This window comes from Chanodichthys erythropterus, chromosome 22 (genome assembly GCF_024489055.1).
Source record: "Chanodichthys erythropterus isolate Z2021 chromosome 22, ASM2448905v1, whole genome shotgun sequence".
NCBI lineage: Eukaryota > Metazoa > Chordata > Actinopteri > Cypriniformes > Xenocyprididae > Chanodichthys > Chanodichthys erythropterus.
The window spans coordinates 27839730-27859162 of NC_090242.1; the positions used below are offsets into that span (position 1 = coordinate 27839730).

A 19433-nucleotide genomic window follows, 5' to 3' on the forward strand; every position below is an offset into this window, starting at 1 on the left:
CTATCTATCTATCTATCTATCTATCTATCTATCTATCTATCTATCTATCTATCTATCTATCTATCTATCTATCTATCTATCTATCTATCTATCTATGTCTGTCTGACAGTCTGTATCTCTCCATCACAGAAGGGCAAACTATTTCCTCTCAAAATATTCATAAATCATTTGCTGGGAAATCAATTTTGATCCTAAAATCAAGAGGTTACAAATGATGTTGAAATATATTTTACAATTCAACATTTTAAAATGTCAAATTGACTGAATCATTTACAGTACATACTGATACAAAATATGACTTCTGTACAACACTGAACAATTTGCATACATTAATCATCATTAAAGATTATTTCTATGAATTATATTATTGATAAAATCATAAAGGTATTCAAAACATAACGTGTGCAGGACATGTAGGCCTAGAATTAATTAAGCTCAAGTTAAACATTCTCCCGCAGTTTCCAAACTTTGTGTTACAGAATCCAAAAACTGATCTGTGATTTGACTACAAACTTAAATAATGAACATTCTGACCTCTCTCTTTCTCTCTCTTACACACACACACCAACACACACACACACACTGGTCCCTCTTCACTACATAGGCTACAGACATATACAACCTAAAATGACGTTCACCCACCACTGGTTGTCCATCTCCGTCAGTCTCTGTCTCTCACACCGTTTGCGGGAGCGGTGGAGGAGTCCGATAAGAGCAGCGGCAGCACGGACACCTGCTCTCCGACAGCGCACTCTGGACCTGAACTCAGACATGGCTAAACCTCAGGTTCAGTCCTAGTCCTCAGTCTCCTGTCACACCACACTGACACCAGCTACAGCTGAATCTGCATCGTCACAATCTCCAAAGATGAGGTGCCGTCCTCACCAGCACAGACTGTATGTGTGCATCCTTCACCGTAAATAACTCTCATTCTCCCCCCTCTCTCTCTCCCTCTCTCTCTCTTTTTCTCTCTTTCTCACCCGCCCTCTCAAATGGCATTTCACTTTGACACCTTATTCTCAATTAAAGAGCTTTGATTGCTTAACCTCTGCTATATATTTTTTTAAACACATTTCCACTATTTACCTCTCTTTTTCGCACCACATATATGTTTACTTAGATATGCTGTTGTATTTTTTTCTTGCATCTTTTTTTTTCTTCTTTTTGTCACCATGTATCTTGAAAGCTCACAGTATGGAATTATTGCTATTCCAGCTCTTTTCCTCCATTTGATCCAGCGATTACATGGTGTGTGTGCGTGTGTGGATTTTGTTACTCCCCTGTAGGCACATTTTTATCTGTGACAAGACTCAATCTCTTTAATGTTGAGTTAACCTTTCTCAACATCACAAAAGACACAAAATCCTGAACAAAATACCAAAGATTAACTGATATTCCTTAAAATTACATTCATATCGTTCCAGATAAGAATTCTAACTTAAGGAATCTTTATTATAAATTGTATAATTGATGTATGTTACTATTATATTTTGATGCTGTGTTGTTTTAGACTCTGCAGATGGATTTTTTTAAGGCTATGTTTATACTCACTGCAATTACGAGGCCATTTTCATCGTTTAATTTCACCTGCTGTGCAAATCCGCTCCTGCTTGTTATGATTGTGAGCAACAAGAGAGCATGTGCGTGTGAGCAAAACGTTTCCGCAACATAAAGAGCATTAAATGCTTCAGGGGATTTGCTATAGTTGAAGGAAATCGCTCTATGATGAGGCATTCAGACTCATCGAGAACTGTGTGTCACAGACAAATGGCTGCCAGACAGATTTTTCAATACAACAAGTGTAACAATATGTAGTGTGCAATATGATGAGCAAATAAGCTCATTCCAAAAACAGTCATGAAATACAAATGGCTCTTGATGCGCGCTGGATGATTTGAGCATATCGGCTGTGGTGTGGTGAAATGATACTGAATCATACTGAGGGTGATATTTGGAAAAAACAGGAGATTTCAGTTGTTTCATGTAAGCCACCAGACAGTGCTAAAGTGTTACAGAGCGGTTTTCACAGGAGTAACACACTGTGTTGAGGTGGGTGACAGACGCTGAGGTGGGAATGTGTGAGAAGAAGGATGTTGGGTGAGAGAGGAGATGATATTTTCACGTGAGCAAACGATAAAATGTAGCAATTTTAAGGTTTAGATGTCATCAGGATGTATTTCTGAATGCAGTTACATTGCTGGTTCCTCAAATCCAGCCACTGTCCTGCAGTGTATAGCTCAAACCATGAACGAACTCAATTACCTGCAATTTTCTAGTAACTCTGAAGACCTTGACTAGCTTGTTCAGGTGTGTTTGATTAGAACTGGAACTAAAATCTGCAGGGCAGTGATCCTCCAAGAAAAGGATTTGAGGAACCCTGCTGTATACATTAAGCAGCTATGCTTTTTCTTCTTTGTCAACAAATGGTCAGGTTAAAAAAGACACTTAACCTTAAAAATGTTGATCGTCAACCACTAAATGTTCCTATGAGCTTTTTTAAGGTTTGCCATTTTGCACCCCTAATGTTTAAATGCAGTTTAAAACATTGATTTGTGTTTTTGCTTGTTATTTTCTAGCAATAAATACATTTCAGTGAATGCTGTTTGAGTTTAGATTGGGCAAACTGTTTTTTTTTTTTTTTGGACTCTAGAAAGTGGATTGGTTTTGCATGTTCTTACAGTTATTTATTTATTACAATAACTAGGACACATTTCTCAATACTTTGGTCACTTTTCAAAACTCTGCACAGTTCTCTTAAAGGATTAGTCCACTTTTAAATAAACTTTTCCTGATAATTTACTCACCCCCATGTCATCCAAGATGTCCATGTCTTTCTTTCTTCAGTCGAAAAGAAATTAAAGTTTTTGATGAAAACATTCCAGGATTTTTCTCCTTATAGTGGACTTCAATGGGCACCAAACGATTGAAGGTCAAAATTAGTTTTACTGCAGCTTCAAATTGTTCTACATGATCCCAGATGAGAAATAAGGGTCTTATCTAGTGAAACTATCGCTCATTTTCTGAAAAAAATTGAAAATTATATAAGTTTTAACCTTAAATGCTCATCTTGAACTAGCTCTCTTCTTCTTCTCTTCTATTTGAATTCCGGCAGTGTAGACACTGCTAAGTGTATTACTGCCCTCCACAGGTCAAAGTTTGAACTAATTGTTATATACTATTGAACTAGCATATTGCATTTAAAATTAGTTAAAACTTTGACCTGAGGAGGGCAGTAATATGCTTAGCAGCGTCTACACTGCTGGAATTCTAATAGAGAAGAAGAAGAAGAAGAAGAAGAAGAAGAAGAAGAAGAGAGCTAATTCCAGATGAGCATTTAAGGTTAAAACTTATATAATTTTCAATTTTTTTTAGAAAATGAGCGATGGTTTCACTCATCTGGGATCATGTAGAACAATTTGAAGCTGCAGTGAAACTAATTTTGACCTTCAATCGTTTGGTGCCCATTCAAGTCCACTATAAGGAGAAAAATCCTGGAATGTTTTCATCAAAAACTTTAATTTCTTTTCCACTGAAGAAAGAAAGACATGGACATCTTGGATGACATGGGGGTGAGTAAATTATCAGGAAAAGTTTATTTAAAAGTGAACTATTCCTTTAACCAACTTTCAGCTTGGCATAGTTAATTTTACATTTAAAATGCACTAAAAAAGGTCATTCCTCACAAGATTTCCAACAAACAAAGTGACTTTGTCACTCATAAAACAATGACCTAAAAACACTAACAACAGGCAGCATTATACAGTGTTTTCTTTTGTAAATTTTCCTTATAAAACAAGAATGGCTGCTTATAATTCACTGTAATTTGTTATATAGTCCATGTTTACATTACTTTACAAAATTATTCCTAAATGTTCCCCTTTTGAATAGATGATAATGATGGTGACTGAGTTATTTTTAATTTCAAGGAATATTTATCATGCACTAATAGGGTTGTGAGCAAAATGATGGACACAGCTAAATATGCTTTTAAATCATGCTTTTGGGCATCGAATAACAAAATATTTTAATAAAATTTATTGAATATCAAGGTATACCACATTTGCACAAAGTGCCAGATACAGATTAGAAATTATGCACATTCACAAATGCATCAGATAAAGATTAACCTACATATTTCAAAGGTTTACAAATAAAGACCCCCTGTGGTGAAAATCAAATTTTGAATGTTGTTTATATGTCTATGTGGTGTTTTGAATATGCTTTAAGAGAAACCATGTGCAAATTCATAAGTTAACACCATTGCTGAGTATTTTCTCTTCAAAACTGTAGTGAAAAAAAGAGAGTCTCAAACCCTTGGTTTGAAATCGCAGGTGTTTGTGGCATCACAAACTAGCTTGTAACCAATCATGCCAGTGGGTTTTAGAAAATATCATTAACTAGATCGCTCTGAAGCAGGGGAGTATCAAGAGAATATATCCCAGTATATTTTTCTGTTGATATGAAAAATTGGGTAGATTTAACAATATAGCAGGTGTATGATGTATATTACGATGTTATGATGAATATACCTTTCTCCACTAATGATACTGATTTTCAGAAGGCAGCTGTCTGACTTGCGAATGGGAACAAGGTTTGTAACATTAGCAACACATTATTAACAGCTGTTTGATAATGTAGTCAAGCAAAAGGTTAATCATATTACTGCCATGTGTCTGACTTTGTAAAAAGCGATACCATTGTGCAAGTAAGTTGACCGAGTGGATCTCTGAGCTCACTTGAGTGAGTGGAGGCGGGGCTAATTAGCATATTCATAGCAAGGGTGTAGAGTTACATTTGGGCTATTTTAAGGCAATTTTTTTGCAATGTTTAAATACATCACTTTGGTGATCAAAGAAGAGTTTTAAAAATATTGACTACAGGGGGACTTTAAAAGTGAATTATTTTGTAATATTTTTGTAGTTGTTACCACAATTGAAAATACATAAGATGTTCCATGATAACTGACAGCTAATTCACAGGAAGATACACAACCAGAGCTGCATGCTTAGTATTCAAGGCCACTGATCTGCCGGGCGCACACGTGTTGGGAGAACTGGCCCCCTGCTGCCTTCATGTCTGATACACACATGCAAATACAGATTAGACCCTGCAGACTGTCACGGTCATGTTGAGGGGCCATTTAAATGACACCATTTTCAACTAAAAACGGAAAACTTTGTATGTGTTTTGCCCATTCATTTACATGACAATGGCATTTTGGGGGCCTTAAAAGGCAAACATTTTGAAAATGATACCATTATCATCTTCATGTACTGTAAATTACAAAATTGCGAATTTGTGAAAATGGTGACATCATGTGCATGTGTATTTTGTGTTCAGTCTATAGGCCAGTGGTCTCAAACTCAATTCCTGGAGGGCCACAGCTCTGCACAGTTTTCTAGTAATCCTGAAGACCTTGATTAGCTGGATCAGGTGTGTTTGATTAGGGTTTGAGCAAAACTTTTTAGTACTGTAGCCCTCCAGGAATTGAGTTTGAGACCACTGCTGTAGGTGCTTAGCTTTTCTTTAAAAAGTGACATCGGCAACTACTGGCCTGACATGAATAATACAGCGTTTTTAAAGCCCCCCGGTAGTCAATAATTTTATTGACTAAAAAACTCCTCTTTGATCACCAAAATGACATATTTAAATGTTTTTTTTCCTGTGAAAAACATTTCTTCATGCCTTAAAATAGCTTGAATGCAACTCTACACCATTGCTTCATTTAGTATCTGCGGATCTATGAATATGCTTATTAGCCCCACCTACACTCACTCGAGCGTGCTCAGAGATCCACTCGGTCAACTTGGTATCATTTTTTACATCATCTGACACATAAATTTAAAGGGATAGTTCACCCAAAAATGAAAATTTGATGTTTATTTGCTTACCCCCAGGGCATCCAAGATGTAGGTGACTTTGTTTCTTCAGTAGAACACAAATGATGATTTTTAACTCCAACCGCTGCCGTCTGTCAGTCAAATAATGCGAGTGAATGGTTACAACAATTTATAAGAGTCAAAAAACATGCATAGACAAATCCAAATCAAACCCTACGGCTTGTGACGACACATTGATGTCCTAAGACATGAAACGATTGGTTTGTGTGAGAAAACGAACAGTATTTATATAATTTTTTACCTCTAAAACACCACTATGTCTGCGTTCAGAACTCACTTAGTGAGGTCTGATCGTGCTCTGACAACAGCAGTGATGTCTCGCGCTTATACTTCAATGAGTGCTAGACATATACGCTGTCATGATATATAAATGATATAAATAATGTTCGTTTTCTCGCACAAACCAATTGTTTCGTGTCTTAGGACATCAATGTGTAGTCACGAGCCACAGGGTTTCATTTGGATTTGTCTGTGCATGTTTTTTTGACTCTTATAAATTGTGTTATCATTCACTTATTTGACTGACAGACGGCAACGGTTAAAGTTAAAAATCATCATTTGTGTTCTACTGAAGAAACAAAGTCACCTACATCTTGGATGCCCTGGGGGTGAGCAGATAAACATCAAATTTTATTTTTTGGGTGAACTATCCCTTTAATTAATATGATTAGCCTTTTGCTTGACTATGTTATCAAACAGCTGATAATGTGTTGCTTATGTTACACAAACCATGTTCCCGTTTGCCATCTGTTAATCAGACAGCTGCCTTCTGAAAATCATTATCCTTAGCACTGTGAACAACTTAGATGTCAGTGGAGAAAGTTCATCATAACATCGTAATATACATCGTATACCCGCTATGTTGCTGCAATATTGCTACTCGATTTTTCATATCAACAGAAAAATATACTCGGGATAACCTGGCTTCTCGAGACTCCCTTGCTTCAGAGAGGTAATTGTTAGTGATGTGCTAAAGCCAGTCGGCACATTAAGCATATTAAAAACACCATATAGACATATAAACAACACTGAAAACTTGATTTTAGCCAAAGGGGGACTTTAATCGTTTTGGCGGGTCAGTGTGAACAGGGATAGTTTTGACCATGCTGTCGTCTGTACGTGAAAAACGCAAAGGAAAAACGTTTCTGTTTTTTAGCACATCGTTGTTGCATAAACAACCTTAGTTTTCATTCATTCCTGGTGTAAATTAAAAGATATTTCTTCATTAATTCTGCATCACACATCTCTCTTATCGGATTATCTACACAAACTCCTCACACAGACAGAGTACAAGAGCACTTTATCCTAAAACGTGACAACAGCAGCTGAGATTTCAGTGGGTAAATATCTGAGGTCTACAGGTTTCTGTCTGCCCTTCTCTTCTCAGCAGGGATGCCACACTGTCTGGCACTGGCTTCTCAGTGTAGTTCATGCACAGCCCCCTCCTTTTCATTGCTTCTTTTCATTAAATCCCTAGAACATACTGCTCTAGCACAAGCACAAAGGCTAAAGGTATAAGGCTGATCTAGAAGTCTCTCTCTGTGTTGCTTTTGAAGTGTTTTCTGAGCACGTGCCCTCTATTATGACACTGTGGACCAAAACACATTCAATTTATCAGCTTGATAGCAACAGGCAGCTTGTGTTCCCAGAGACCAGATGAAGTTTGATATTTCATATATCACATCACATGATGCTTAATACATCCCTTTGTCCCTTCATGACCATTAAAAATGGACATCATAAGAAATATAATTATTTTGATGATATTAAGGGCCACACCAAATGTTTCATCGCTTCACTTCAGAAGGACTTTATTAACCCCCCGGTGCTGTGTGGAGTACATTTTGCTTTGGATGGATGCACTTCTTGAGCTTCATACTCGTTAGTTCTGTTCACTGCCATTATAAAGCTTGGATGCATCAGGATATTTATTAATATGACTGTGTTCATCAGAAAGAAGAAAGTCATATACACCTAGGATGGCTTGAGCAGCTATCGGTCACTTGTTCACACATTTACAATCCGAATTCCGGAAATGTTGGGACTTTTTTGAATAAAATGAAAACTAAAAGACTTTAAAATCAATTGAGGCAATATTTTATTCACAACAGAACATAGATAACATAACAAATGTTTGAACGGAGAAATTTTACACTTTTATCCACTAAATGAGCTAATTTCAAATTTGATGCCTGCTACAGGTCTCAGAAAAGTTGGCACGGGGGCAACAAATGGCTGAAAAAGCAAGACATTTTGAAAAGATTCAGCTGGGAGAACATTTAGCAACTAATTAAGTTAATTGATGTCAGGTCTGTAACATGATTAGCTATAAAAGGGATGTCTTAGCGAGTCCTTAGAAGTAAAGATGGGCAGAGCTACACTCTAAAAAATGCTGGGTTGTTTCAACCCAAGTTTGGGTCAAAAATGGACAAACCCAACCATTGGGTTAAATTTTTAAATGCATTTTTTAACCCAACGGTTGGGTTTGTCCATATTTGACCCAAATTTGTTTTTGTATGAAAAAGTGTGTAAAAAGATTGTGGAATACTTTAAAAACAATGTTCCTCAATGTCAAATTGCGAAGGCTTTGCAAATCCTATCATCTACAGTGCATAACATCATCAAAAGATTCAGAGAAACTGGAGAAATCTCTGTGCGTAAGGGACAAGGCTGAAGACCTTTATTGGATGCTCTCAGACGACACTGCATCACTCATCGGCATGATTGTGTCAATGACATTTCTAAATGGGCCCAGGAATACTTCCAGAACCCCTATCCGCTGTGCCATCTGCAGATGCCAACTAAAGCTCTATCATGCAAAAAGGAAGCCATATGTGAACATGGTCCAGAAGCGCTGTCGTGTCCTGTGGGCCAAGGCTTAATTTCATGTGTTTCAAGTGAAAAAGTGTTCTATGGTCAGACGAGTCCAAATTTGACATTCTTGTTGGAAATCACGAACGCCGTGTCCTCAACAAATGCTCCCCTCCAGATGATGTCTATTTCAGGCAAGGCCTTGTGTATTTCAGCAGGACAATGCAAAACCACATAGGCTACTGCAGCTATTACAACAGCATGGCTTTATCGTAAAAGAGTCCGGCTGCTGAATTGGCCTGCAGTCCAGATCTTTCACCTATAGAGAACATTTGGCACATTAAACGAAAGACGACCACAAACTCTTCAGTAGCTGGAAACCTATATCAGGCAAGAATGGGACCAAATTCCAGCACCAAAACTCCAGAAACTCATAACCTCAATGCCCAGATGTCTTCACACTGTTTTAAAAAGAAGAGGAAATGCTACACCACGGTAAACATGCCCCCGTCCCAAATATTTTGAGCAGGCATCAAATTTGAAATGAGCTATTTTTTTGCATAAAATTGTAAAATTTCTCAATTTAAACATTTGTTATGTTATCTATGTTCTAATCTATTGTGAATAAAATATTGGCTCATGTGATTGAAAGTCTTTTAGTTTTTTATTTTAATCAAATTTAAAAAACGTCCCAACATTTCAGGAATTCGGGTTGTATTTTCTACATGGTAAAGGGTGAATGGCACATAGTGCACTATATAGGGGATAGGGAACAATTCAGACAGTGTAAATATGGGGTGAATGAAGTCTGGTTTCATGTTAGTGACACGTGATCAGCGCACAGTCTGCTCTGGTCCAGAGATACGACAGCACAGAGCGGATTATATGCACGAGTCGGCACAGACCACAAAACATATCGGACTTATTTGAATTCTGCACAGAATGCTGTATTTGAAAGCGATATGGAAGAGATTAGGAGAAAAACTGTTAGAGTTTAGGAGGAAACTGCGGCTTTACCAAGTTTAACAGCTCTGGCCAAGCTGTGATATAAATGAAATGCTATTGGCTATTTTAAAAAAAGAGAGGAGCTGCTCGATATGTCCCGCCCTGTTTTAGTGGAAATTACGTCAACACAATGAATAATGCTATGCATTTCAAGGCACTTCATTGGATCTTTAATAATGTAGGCTTTTTGAAACGCACAACCCATTTGGTACGTGCTGTTTCACCACACCTCCATCTGTTCACTCACTCTTCTCCTGACCTTTTCTCTGGTCTTTACCTCTGTCTTTTTATCTGCTCTTTCCGTCTCTGTTGCACCGTGTCTGTCCCCCACTGCTCTGATGTACACTGTCCTGCTTTGATCTGTACCCAGGAGGCAAGAAACATTTCAAAATCAGATGCATCCGTTGACTTCTGTCAAAAATGAGTTTGCATCTTTTCTAAGGGTAAGAAAGTGAACTTGACGTGGTTGCAGTCATCTCAACTGTGAGAAGTAGAAAATATAAATGGACAAAGATTGAGAGATAAGGATAAAAAAGCATAAAAACAGAGGAAAGCAAATCAAGAGGTAAAATAAGAAAGAAAAATGATATGCGGCACTATATCCACCAACACAGTACTGCAGCAAACACAATAGCTTCTAATTGAAATGCTGTTAATTTACATCAGCTGTCTGTACCAGAGAGGTTGGGACGCTACACTGCACATCCTTCTGTCGGGAAGTGCACAATGCGTGTCCTGATTAACACGCCACTCCACTTAATGGTACTATGATGACACACAAAGAGTTTGAATCTAATCATACACAGCTGTTGAAATGCCTTCAGAAGCTCAGGCCAACGCAAGGCACTGTTTGCGCACGTTCAAATACTAAAGACCTGTTTGTGAATATACTTACATTATAAGTCAAGAAAACCTTTTAGATGTAGCAAATTTAGAGTATTTGTATTTTTAAAGGTCTTATCCTAATGAAATATTTAAGTTTGTTCTGATACAATTGCATTGAACTCAGGATACAGTACACACTTCCCGATTTTGCCGAGTTAGACACGTTTCTGGGTCAACATATTTTGTTGATCCTGGAACAACATTCCTGTCTGAAAATTTAATCCTAACCATATCCCTACCCCTAAACCTAACCTTACCCATAACTGATCCCTAAAATTAGCGCAAAATAATAGATGAGTAACACGGATGTAGAGGCACCTAACCCTGGTTGTGAGCCTAAACTTGTCATAAACTGTAAAATATAATTGGTTGATTGGAATGTTGTTCCAGGATCAACAAAGATGTGGTACATGTTGTACTTGGTGAAATCAGGTTCTGCATACAGTACAGTATAATGTGAATGTAAGGCCCTCTAGTGGTTATATTTTGATAAAAGATGGTGCTGTTAAATACAGTATATTGCATAAATTGTTTATAAAGACAAACTCTGTCAACATTGTAACCAACTGGTATTTACATTACTAGGAAAAATAAGAGGTTTGAAATATTCCATGTGCTGGGGGAAAATCCATTAATGTTTGTTTAGATCTGATCAGACAAATAATGTGGTTGGACATTGGCTGCCACAGGCTGTGCTGCATGTGAAACCGCTAATATTTTGCAATCCGCTGGGTTCACATTTAAATGCTATGAAATCAAGAGTACTACAGAGTTAAGTTCCCTTTCGAGGAAAGTCTGTCCACATGAAGGCCAAATTTGCAACACCTCAGGGCAGCTATTTCAGGCATCCAAGTTCAACTATCTTGAATGGGGAAATCCTAATTCCTGAATCTCAAAAATGTTTACACACTGACATTTAAATAACATAAACTATCCAATAAATGCTCTTTCTCCCATTCAAGTAATATGAGTGCAAAGTCTTTGGTTAAGTGCAGTCCCTCTACTTGTGTCTCCACAAATTCAACTTAAAAACAAAACAGTCTAAAGTAATGAAAGCTAAAAGTAGCATTAGTTTGCATGTCAAATTCAGATTAGTAACTTAAAGGATTAGTTCACTCCAAAATGAAAATTACCCCAGATTTACTCACCCTCAAGCCATCCTAGGTGTATATGACTTTATTCTTTCTGATGAACACAATCGGAGTTATATTAATAAATATCCTGACGCATCCAAGCTTTATAATGGCAGTGAACAGGACCAACGAGTATGAAGCTGAAGAAAGTGCATCCATCCATCATAAACGAATGCAAAACAGCTCTGAGGGGTTAATAAAGTCCTTCTAAAGCGAAGCAACCCGTTGGACCCGTTCACTGCCATTATAAAGCTTGGATGCGTCAGGATATTTTTTATTATAACTCAGATTGTGTTCATCAGAAAGAAGAAAGTCGTTTACACCTAGGATGGATTGAGGGTGAGTAAAGCTTGGGGTAATTTTCATTTGAAAGTGAACTAATACTTTAAACAAGGATATGGAGCCTGCTGTAAACCAGTTGTGAAATTCCATACTGGTCTAAGCTGATGAAGCTGGTTGATTTCGGGATTTTATTTGCTATAGTTAAGAAGTCAAACAAAACAAAACATATCCTGACCAGTCATGCTGTTGTTGTTTTTTTTCTAAGTCTAATTGCTATTCTTTTAGAACAGTTTTGCAACATGACTATGAGTTTTCACAGCAGGAGCTGTCATTACCACTGTTCCTCTTTCACATAGTGATTTTGAATTGCTGCTGTCTTTAGCCTAACTGCCTCCAGCAGAAATGAGCTTCAGTCATAATAGGGCCATGTGAAACTGAGGTGTGGAGGGAATGAAACTTAACTAGATCACAATCACACACACAATATGCGTGCAAACATACAGGCACACTTAGTACTGCATGAGTTTTAAAGGTTACTTAAAAGAACAAAATATGAAACAAATCTAAACAATTTATATCCAGAAAATTAAGTTTTTCTCTACACTATAAGCACTGAAGTTGTGTAACTGTTTTTCCCTATGAAAGGATCTCAATCTTCCAGCTACGCATTTATTTTTCATCAGATGAGCACGGCTCCTGTAGGGGATGATGGAGGGATGGAGAGAGAGGAAGAGGAGGAATGAGCAGTGATGTGGAAGAGGCTCTGTCCACTGAGGACCAGCAGTCAAAGGATAAATAAAGTGTCAAGCGCTCTAAAAGTGAGGATGAACTCTGATTGAATACCAGAAGCTCAGTGAACGCATTTAAAGTAGAGAACAGACTACAATACAAAGAAATTAATTTTATAATGCAATTTAAGTGCTAAAATACCCCTGACGATCACTTGGATGTTCCTGTAATCGATACATTTACATTACATCCTGATATTTACCTGGTTATATCTTTAAAAAGTACAAATTAGTTTAACCCTCTGATGCTGTTCGGTCATTTTTGACTGAAAAATGTCACTTTTTTAAAGAATTTTTTACTTGGAATGGTGCGAAACTTGGCAAAGGTTTTGGCGCGTGCTATGTGAACACACAAAAAAATCACGGATATGATTTGAAAAGGTCAAATAGTCCTGAAAAAAGTCAAACTTGTACTGTTCACAGTCAAAAATGTCTGCATTGGAAATGAATGTAAGTGAATTTCATCAAATGGAAATGTTTGGTATTGCGTCCAAACAAAATCTTACTGAAAGCTCATTTTTTGAGATATCAACCTTCAAGATTTACGACAGTTTTAGTTGGATATTTAATTTTACAGGTCTATGCTCAAAAAGTGATTGATGTCACGGAACAGAAAGGCAAAAGGAAGATCCAAGTGCAGCAAAGGGTGTTTATTGAGGGCAATTCCATAAGGCGTAATCCAGAGTACAGGCAGGGGTCAGAATCAGTCCAAACATAAAACAAGAAACAAGAAACTACAAACCAAAACTGGGAAACATGAAAACCAGGGAACAGACTCCAGGGTGACATTCAACAATGAACCACAAGAACAGACAGAAACAACTCAGATTAAATACACAGACACTAATGACAAAATAACAAACAGCTGAGTGCAATGACGAATGGTGATTAGTCCGAGGAGTATGTATGGGAAATGTAGTTCATGAAATGGGTGAAACAGAGAGTCCGGGAAGGAGTGCCCTCTAGAGGCTGAAGGGCACTCTCACAGGTGATCGTGACAATTGAGAGGTAATACATGGATCATAACTATTCCATAAATATAATTTAATACCATAAAATCCCCTAAAAATACAAAATATTAAATAAAAACATTATCAAACTGATCTTTTGAAGTGTAGCAGACCACCACACGAGCAGCACCAGGGGGTAAACTAAATAAAATGTGCTTGCCTTATAACATTGTATAGGCTAATGCATAATACTTTTTTAAGTTGTAACCATGAAGTGTAATTTCTGCTCCACTAGCGTCACAAAACAGAACTGAAAAACACGTTTTAAACAGGTTTCCTGAACACTACCTTCATCTGTCATTGCTCCAACAAACATATTGTCCTGCCCCCAAACTCACACCATTGGCTCAGTTAGTGTTTCTGTAGGTTAGATATAGGACTGAAAATAACATTAACTTTCAAAGGATACTAATGCTAGGAATATGGTTATTTATTTGAACAATGTGAATGTCTCAGTTGAGCTTTATTTATTTGTATTCGGTACATTTCACTGTGGATTCTTTGGTAAATCAGTCACAATTTCGGTGCAGGCTTCGCAAACAGACTTTTACGATATGGACTCGACAGTAATGCGACAACGTGTAAGTAACAACGTTAATTCTAATGCCTGATCTGATATGTAATGTTTCATGTACAGTCAGATGTTCTTTGTCTATGTGTCCATAAACCAAACAAGTGACTGAATGGTCTGTTATTTAAACTGTGATTAAATTATATATAAAAAGTGATGAAAGAATCACTAGAGCTGTCAATCAAAAAGGGCAACAAATTTCATGAATCTCTTATTTAAAGGACACTACAATTATCCTGCCTTTAAGATGTATAATACATACATATTTCATAGAAAAAAAAAAAAATAACACTGGAAAAAGAAAACAAATAATATAATAATAATAATAAATATTATCATTTATTGATATTTGTGTTTCCTTTATGTCCCCAAAATATTTCCCTTTTTCTTTTTCCCTATCATTTTTTATATTATGTTATTATATTAGTAATATATTAAAATAGCACACAAAAAAAAATGCTTTACCAAAAATTGTCTTCTCAAATGCACACCATCAGAATAAACGATTATTAAATCATGCTAAGTCTACACCTTCAAAATCCAGAAAAAAACAAAACAAAAAAAAACATGCATTATCTCTTCCTCATGGCTAGGGTAAGGAAGTTGTTCACTGTTTGGATTTGCAGAGCAGGGAGAACCAGAGTTTGTGACAAGCTTTTCGGTGAGTAACGGATTATACTTTCATCATTGGAAACTGAGCTGAATGACACCCAAAGAAACCCCAGCAGCACTGAGCCACTTACTGAAACTGTCAGGATATGCCGTCAGCTTATGTAACACTTCCATAATCCTTTGAAAATGACATGCATTGAATACTTCCCAACCTCCTCTTGTGCAAAGCGAAGCCACATCATATAAACATCACCCAAAGTGCTTTGCTCTGACATTTCAGTATTGTAAAATCACAGTTTGAATGGACCACATTACACACAGATTCTATGCAAAACATGATGTTTGCTCCTTCAACACAAAAATAACTCTCCTTTTGTGAATTATATTTATCTAGTGCCATAAATACTGTTGCTGCTAAGCAAAAATGCTGCTAAGTAACAAGAAACACTATAGAAATTACGTATTTTTGCTACAAGCATCACGATATATCACAAACACAAATATTCTAAATTGAGAGCTGAACTCACCAGAGTCTCCGAGGCATTTTGAAGGTAATGTGAAGTTAATGAGTCTCCAGTTCTTACCAACAGTTGAAATAATGGCCAGAACGAGAAGCACACACTTGCTACAGATTGCACAACCGCACTCTTAGGGTTTAGATGCTCCACAAGTACAAAGCATTACACTTTATCATGAGAGAGAGAGAGAGAGAGAGAGAGAAAGAGGGAGAGTGAAAGAGCGAGATGGAGGTAGGGAGAGAGGGAGGGGGGGATGAAATCCTCCCAGACACCCTAGTATTCCTGTCTGCTTTGTTCACTCATTTTGATTATGCGCCACACACACACACACACACACAAACACAGATATGTCAGCAGGTTTAGGGAAGAAGGAAATAAATGGACTGATGTAACATACATTACACAAACCACCGTGAGCTTCTGAATAAATCATATGGCGTCAAAGGTTGAATATTTAACATACTTTAATATTTAATACCACTCGCATCAATCAATTTTGAGCAAAACTAACATCAAGACACAATAATACACATTGTCGTGACACCAAAACCTCCTATCAGAGATCAGATCTGACATGCACGTCAAGTGCTCTGAGACTTACTTCATGTGTCAAATACACTTGCATGTGTCTGTATAAATATAATGTGACTGACAGGCACGTCAACACAGAGGTTCAAAAATACATAGATGATCCCTTGAAGATGTGCTTCAGGTGATAAAAGCAACTCAAACGATCTTGACACCATGCGTGACATGTTGCCATGCGTGTTACAATTCAATTCTAAATCAGAGCAAATGTAGTGAACAGCTTGTAAATGATGTCCTAGGACAGGTTGCATAAACTGCTAATTAGGGGTCGGCAAAATGAACAAATTCTTATTTCACGATATGAGAATTTTTTTCATGATAACGATATATATCACAGTATAGTTATTTTGTGTTATTTTATCTCATTTCTGTTATTAAAAATGTGAAAAAGAAGCAAATTATAAACAATAGGACAAATACAATAAAAAAAAAACAAGAATTAAACAAATTAAGTTTTTATATAGGTTAATTTAACATGTAGTTAGAATTAATACAGAAATTTAATAATCAAATGAAAAAATAAATTATTGCATAGTCTTCACTGTATAAATTTAATATACATTTATTCTTATTAAAGCTAAAAGAAAAAGTTATTCAGTCAAGAGCAGTAAGTTATTTTCTCTTTTGTTTGAATCACATTAATGATATTAGGCTGCTGTCGCTTTAAGACCAAACACATGGATCTATTATAATGATACACATCCGGTTTACATCCAACAGTTTACTTACACTTGAGACATAGCAAACTGTGTTTAAATGAATACTCCACGCGATGGGCATTTTGACAAAATTGCATTTGTATTTGACCATTCAAGCGAAATGAGACGTGAAAGAGAACTGAATTCACGATCGCATGCTGTGTCAGTCAGCGTGACACCGCATTGAGTTCCTTTTCACTGCTTATTATGCTTAATAACACTTTTAACATCGAGCACGTCCCAAATTTGCGATCGCTTTCTGTGAGGCAGCTTTCTGTGCGCTCTTTTGCAGTGTGCCATTTAGCACGAACACAGTGCCAAGTTACTTTTCAGGATATACTGCGCTTAAAACTCTTTACAATCAGGCACATCCCGCTCTTTATATTCTCATTTCATCTGAAATAGTGCTATATTATTACATAGCGCGATATACACAATATAGCAAAATATCGTGGTAACAATATATATCGTCATACCGCCCAGCCCTACCGATAAGACTAGTCTTACAAGTAGGGTTGCCAGGTTTTCTCAACAAAATACGGCCAATTATCATGTCAGGACTTCAAAATGCTTCTTACCGGAGTGCCCGATTTGTAAATGAACGCACTTTAGACTTTCTGGCTCTATGCGTTTCGCTTTTTTTGACCGCAACCAAGCTTGCTCGTTAGTTCGGCCGATACGGAGTTCGACTTAGGACGAGGAGTCGACTCCCCCCCCCCCCGCCTGGGTACGAATCCTGTGAAAGGCGACTGACTGGGGCAAAAAAAAAAGAGAGATCTAAACGAGCTGAAAAACGGTACACGATCGCGGATGCTTCTTATGTCACGTTTGCTTTTGTTAATGCCATCGGGTAGGTTTAGGCATAGCGGCGGTGGGACATTATTATAAAACGAAACGGAGCGCAAATGTTAAATCGAGAACCGCGGCGATTCGTCTAAAAAGCAACGTCATAAAAACGTACCGCATTCACCCTATTATCTGCTCCGGCAAAAAAAAAAAAAAAGGAACACGCTTTTAGCACCGCTCAGTGGACATTCCGCAGTGAAACTGCAGCGATATGTACTCACTGGTAGGTATTTCGCGACTCGCGAAAATGTGCCCACGGGTACGTTTTCATCATGAGACCAGGTTGCCCAATTGCTACTCAAAACTAGCCTAAAACTAGCCCAATCGTGATTCAGGAATCATGATTCCCCCGTTAAAAATCGTGCTCAGGGGGGTAAAATCTGCATTTTTGGTAGGGTTTCCCTGGTAAAATTTGCATTCCAGAAGCTAAATGCCATGTTATTTGGGGTCGCTTCAACCCGCGGACATGAAAAACAAAGTCACAAAGTGACAGTATTAAAATAGCCCAAAATTATGTGGGAAAACTGCAGACTTGGCAACACTGCTTAAAAGTTAGTCATCACATTTTTTAAAGACTATTCATAACTTTTTTAAGTCACAGTTACATAAAAATGTAGATTGGTCTAATTTTATACTAAGAAGTAAGACAGATTGCTCCTTGACTAACTGCTTGATCATACTTAAGACAGTCTGTCTATGTTTAATGGATATGTTTATGCAACTGGCCCCCTGATATCACACTATTAATCAATGCCTCAATGAGCATGTAAAGTCCTGTTTAGTTCTGTTTACTCATGGCTGGGGTGTTTTGTGTCAGTTTTTCATGAGGAAGAAATACACACTGGCTCTCTTGTAAGCTTATCATGCTTAAATGCCACTTGCAAACAGCTAACGCATGTGGTCTGAATTGCATAAGCGCAAGCTTCCCCATCTCACCAGGTCTGATTGTGTGAAACATATGTGTGTGTATGCTCACAAACATTCGTCCACACCCTTCCAAGCAGGACTGAACAGTGGGTGATTGGTTAGATGTGGAGATCCCACCTGTTACCTCTCCACCTGGTTGCTAGCATAATACACCACATTAGATTGTGGCCCCTAAAGTTAGACAGCATCGCTGAAAATACCAGTACATGACAGACTTCCATCCAATATTTTCAGTGGTGGTCTTTTGCATGGGAGGCTTGTGCATTAGTTTTCCACAAGGCCTCTTAACTAGCTTCCTTCTGCAGTCAATCATTTTCACAAGAAACAACATGTTGGTTAACCAGTGTTAAATGCAGAGCTTTTGATGTTGAGCAGAATGGATATGATGCTTCATCCAGCATCCAGTCTCTAAAAAAGGTCATTCTTGAAGAATGGAAAAAGCTTATCTTATCTTTTTTTTATAAGCGTATCTTTTTTTTTAATTAATTACTATCAGTCGATATTGGATATTTAATTGTTCATGCATTTTCCCACTATTTTTACATTTTGATTACATTTGTATGTCTCTATGAATAAAAGCATCTGTTAGATTAAAGGGTTAGTTCACCCAAAAAAGAAAATTCAGTCATTAATTACTCCCCCTCATGTGGTTCCACACCCCTAAGACATTTGTTCATCTTCGGAACACAAATTAAGATATTTTTGATGAAATACGAGGGGTACATGACTCGTCCATAGACAGCAATTTAACCACCACTTTCAAGGTCAAGAAAGGTACTAAAGACATTGTTAAAGTAGTCGACGTGGCTGCAGTGGTTCAACCTTAATATTATGAAGAATAACATCATTATTTATGAAA

General features: G+C 37.3%; 1 protein-coding gene across 5 annotated transcripts in view; it reads right to left on the reverse strand.

The window, feature by feature from the left end:
* rap1gap2b (RAP1 GTPase activating protein 2b) overlaps positions 1-19433 on the reverse strand; it is a 54360-nt gene that overhangs the window by 21948 nt on the left and 12979 nt on the right. The window contains exon 1 of one of the 5 annotated variants that reach the window (XM_067375248.1): positions 15525-15702. The exons of the other annotated variants lie outside the window; for them this stretch is intronic. Coding sequence (XP_067231349.1) covers positions 15525-15541 — 17 coding nt within the window. The 5' untranslated portion in view covers positions 15542-15702. Of the gene's footprint in view, positions 1-15524; positions 15703-19433 lie in introns of those variants that run through there. 5 annotated transcript variants of the gene reach the window in all.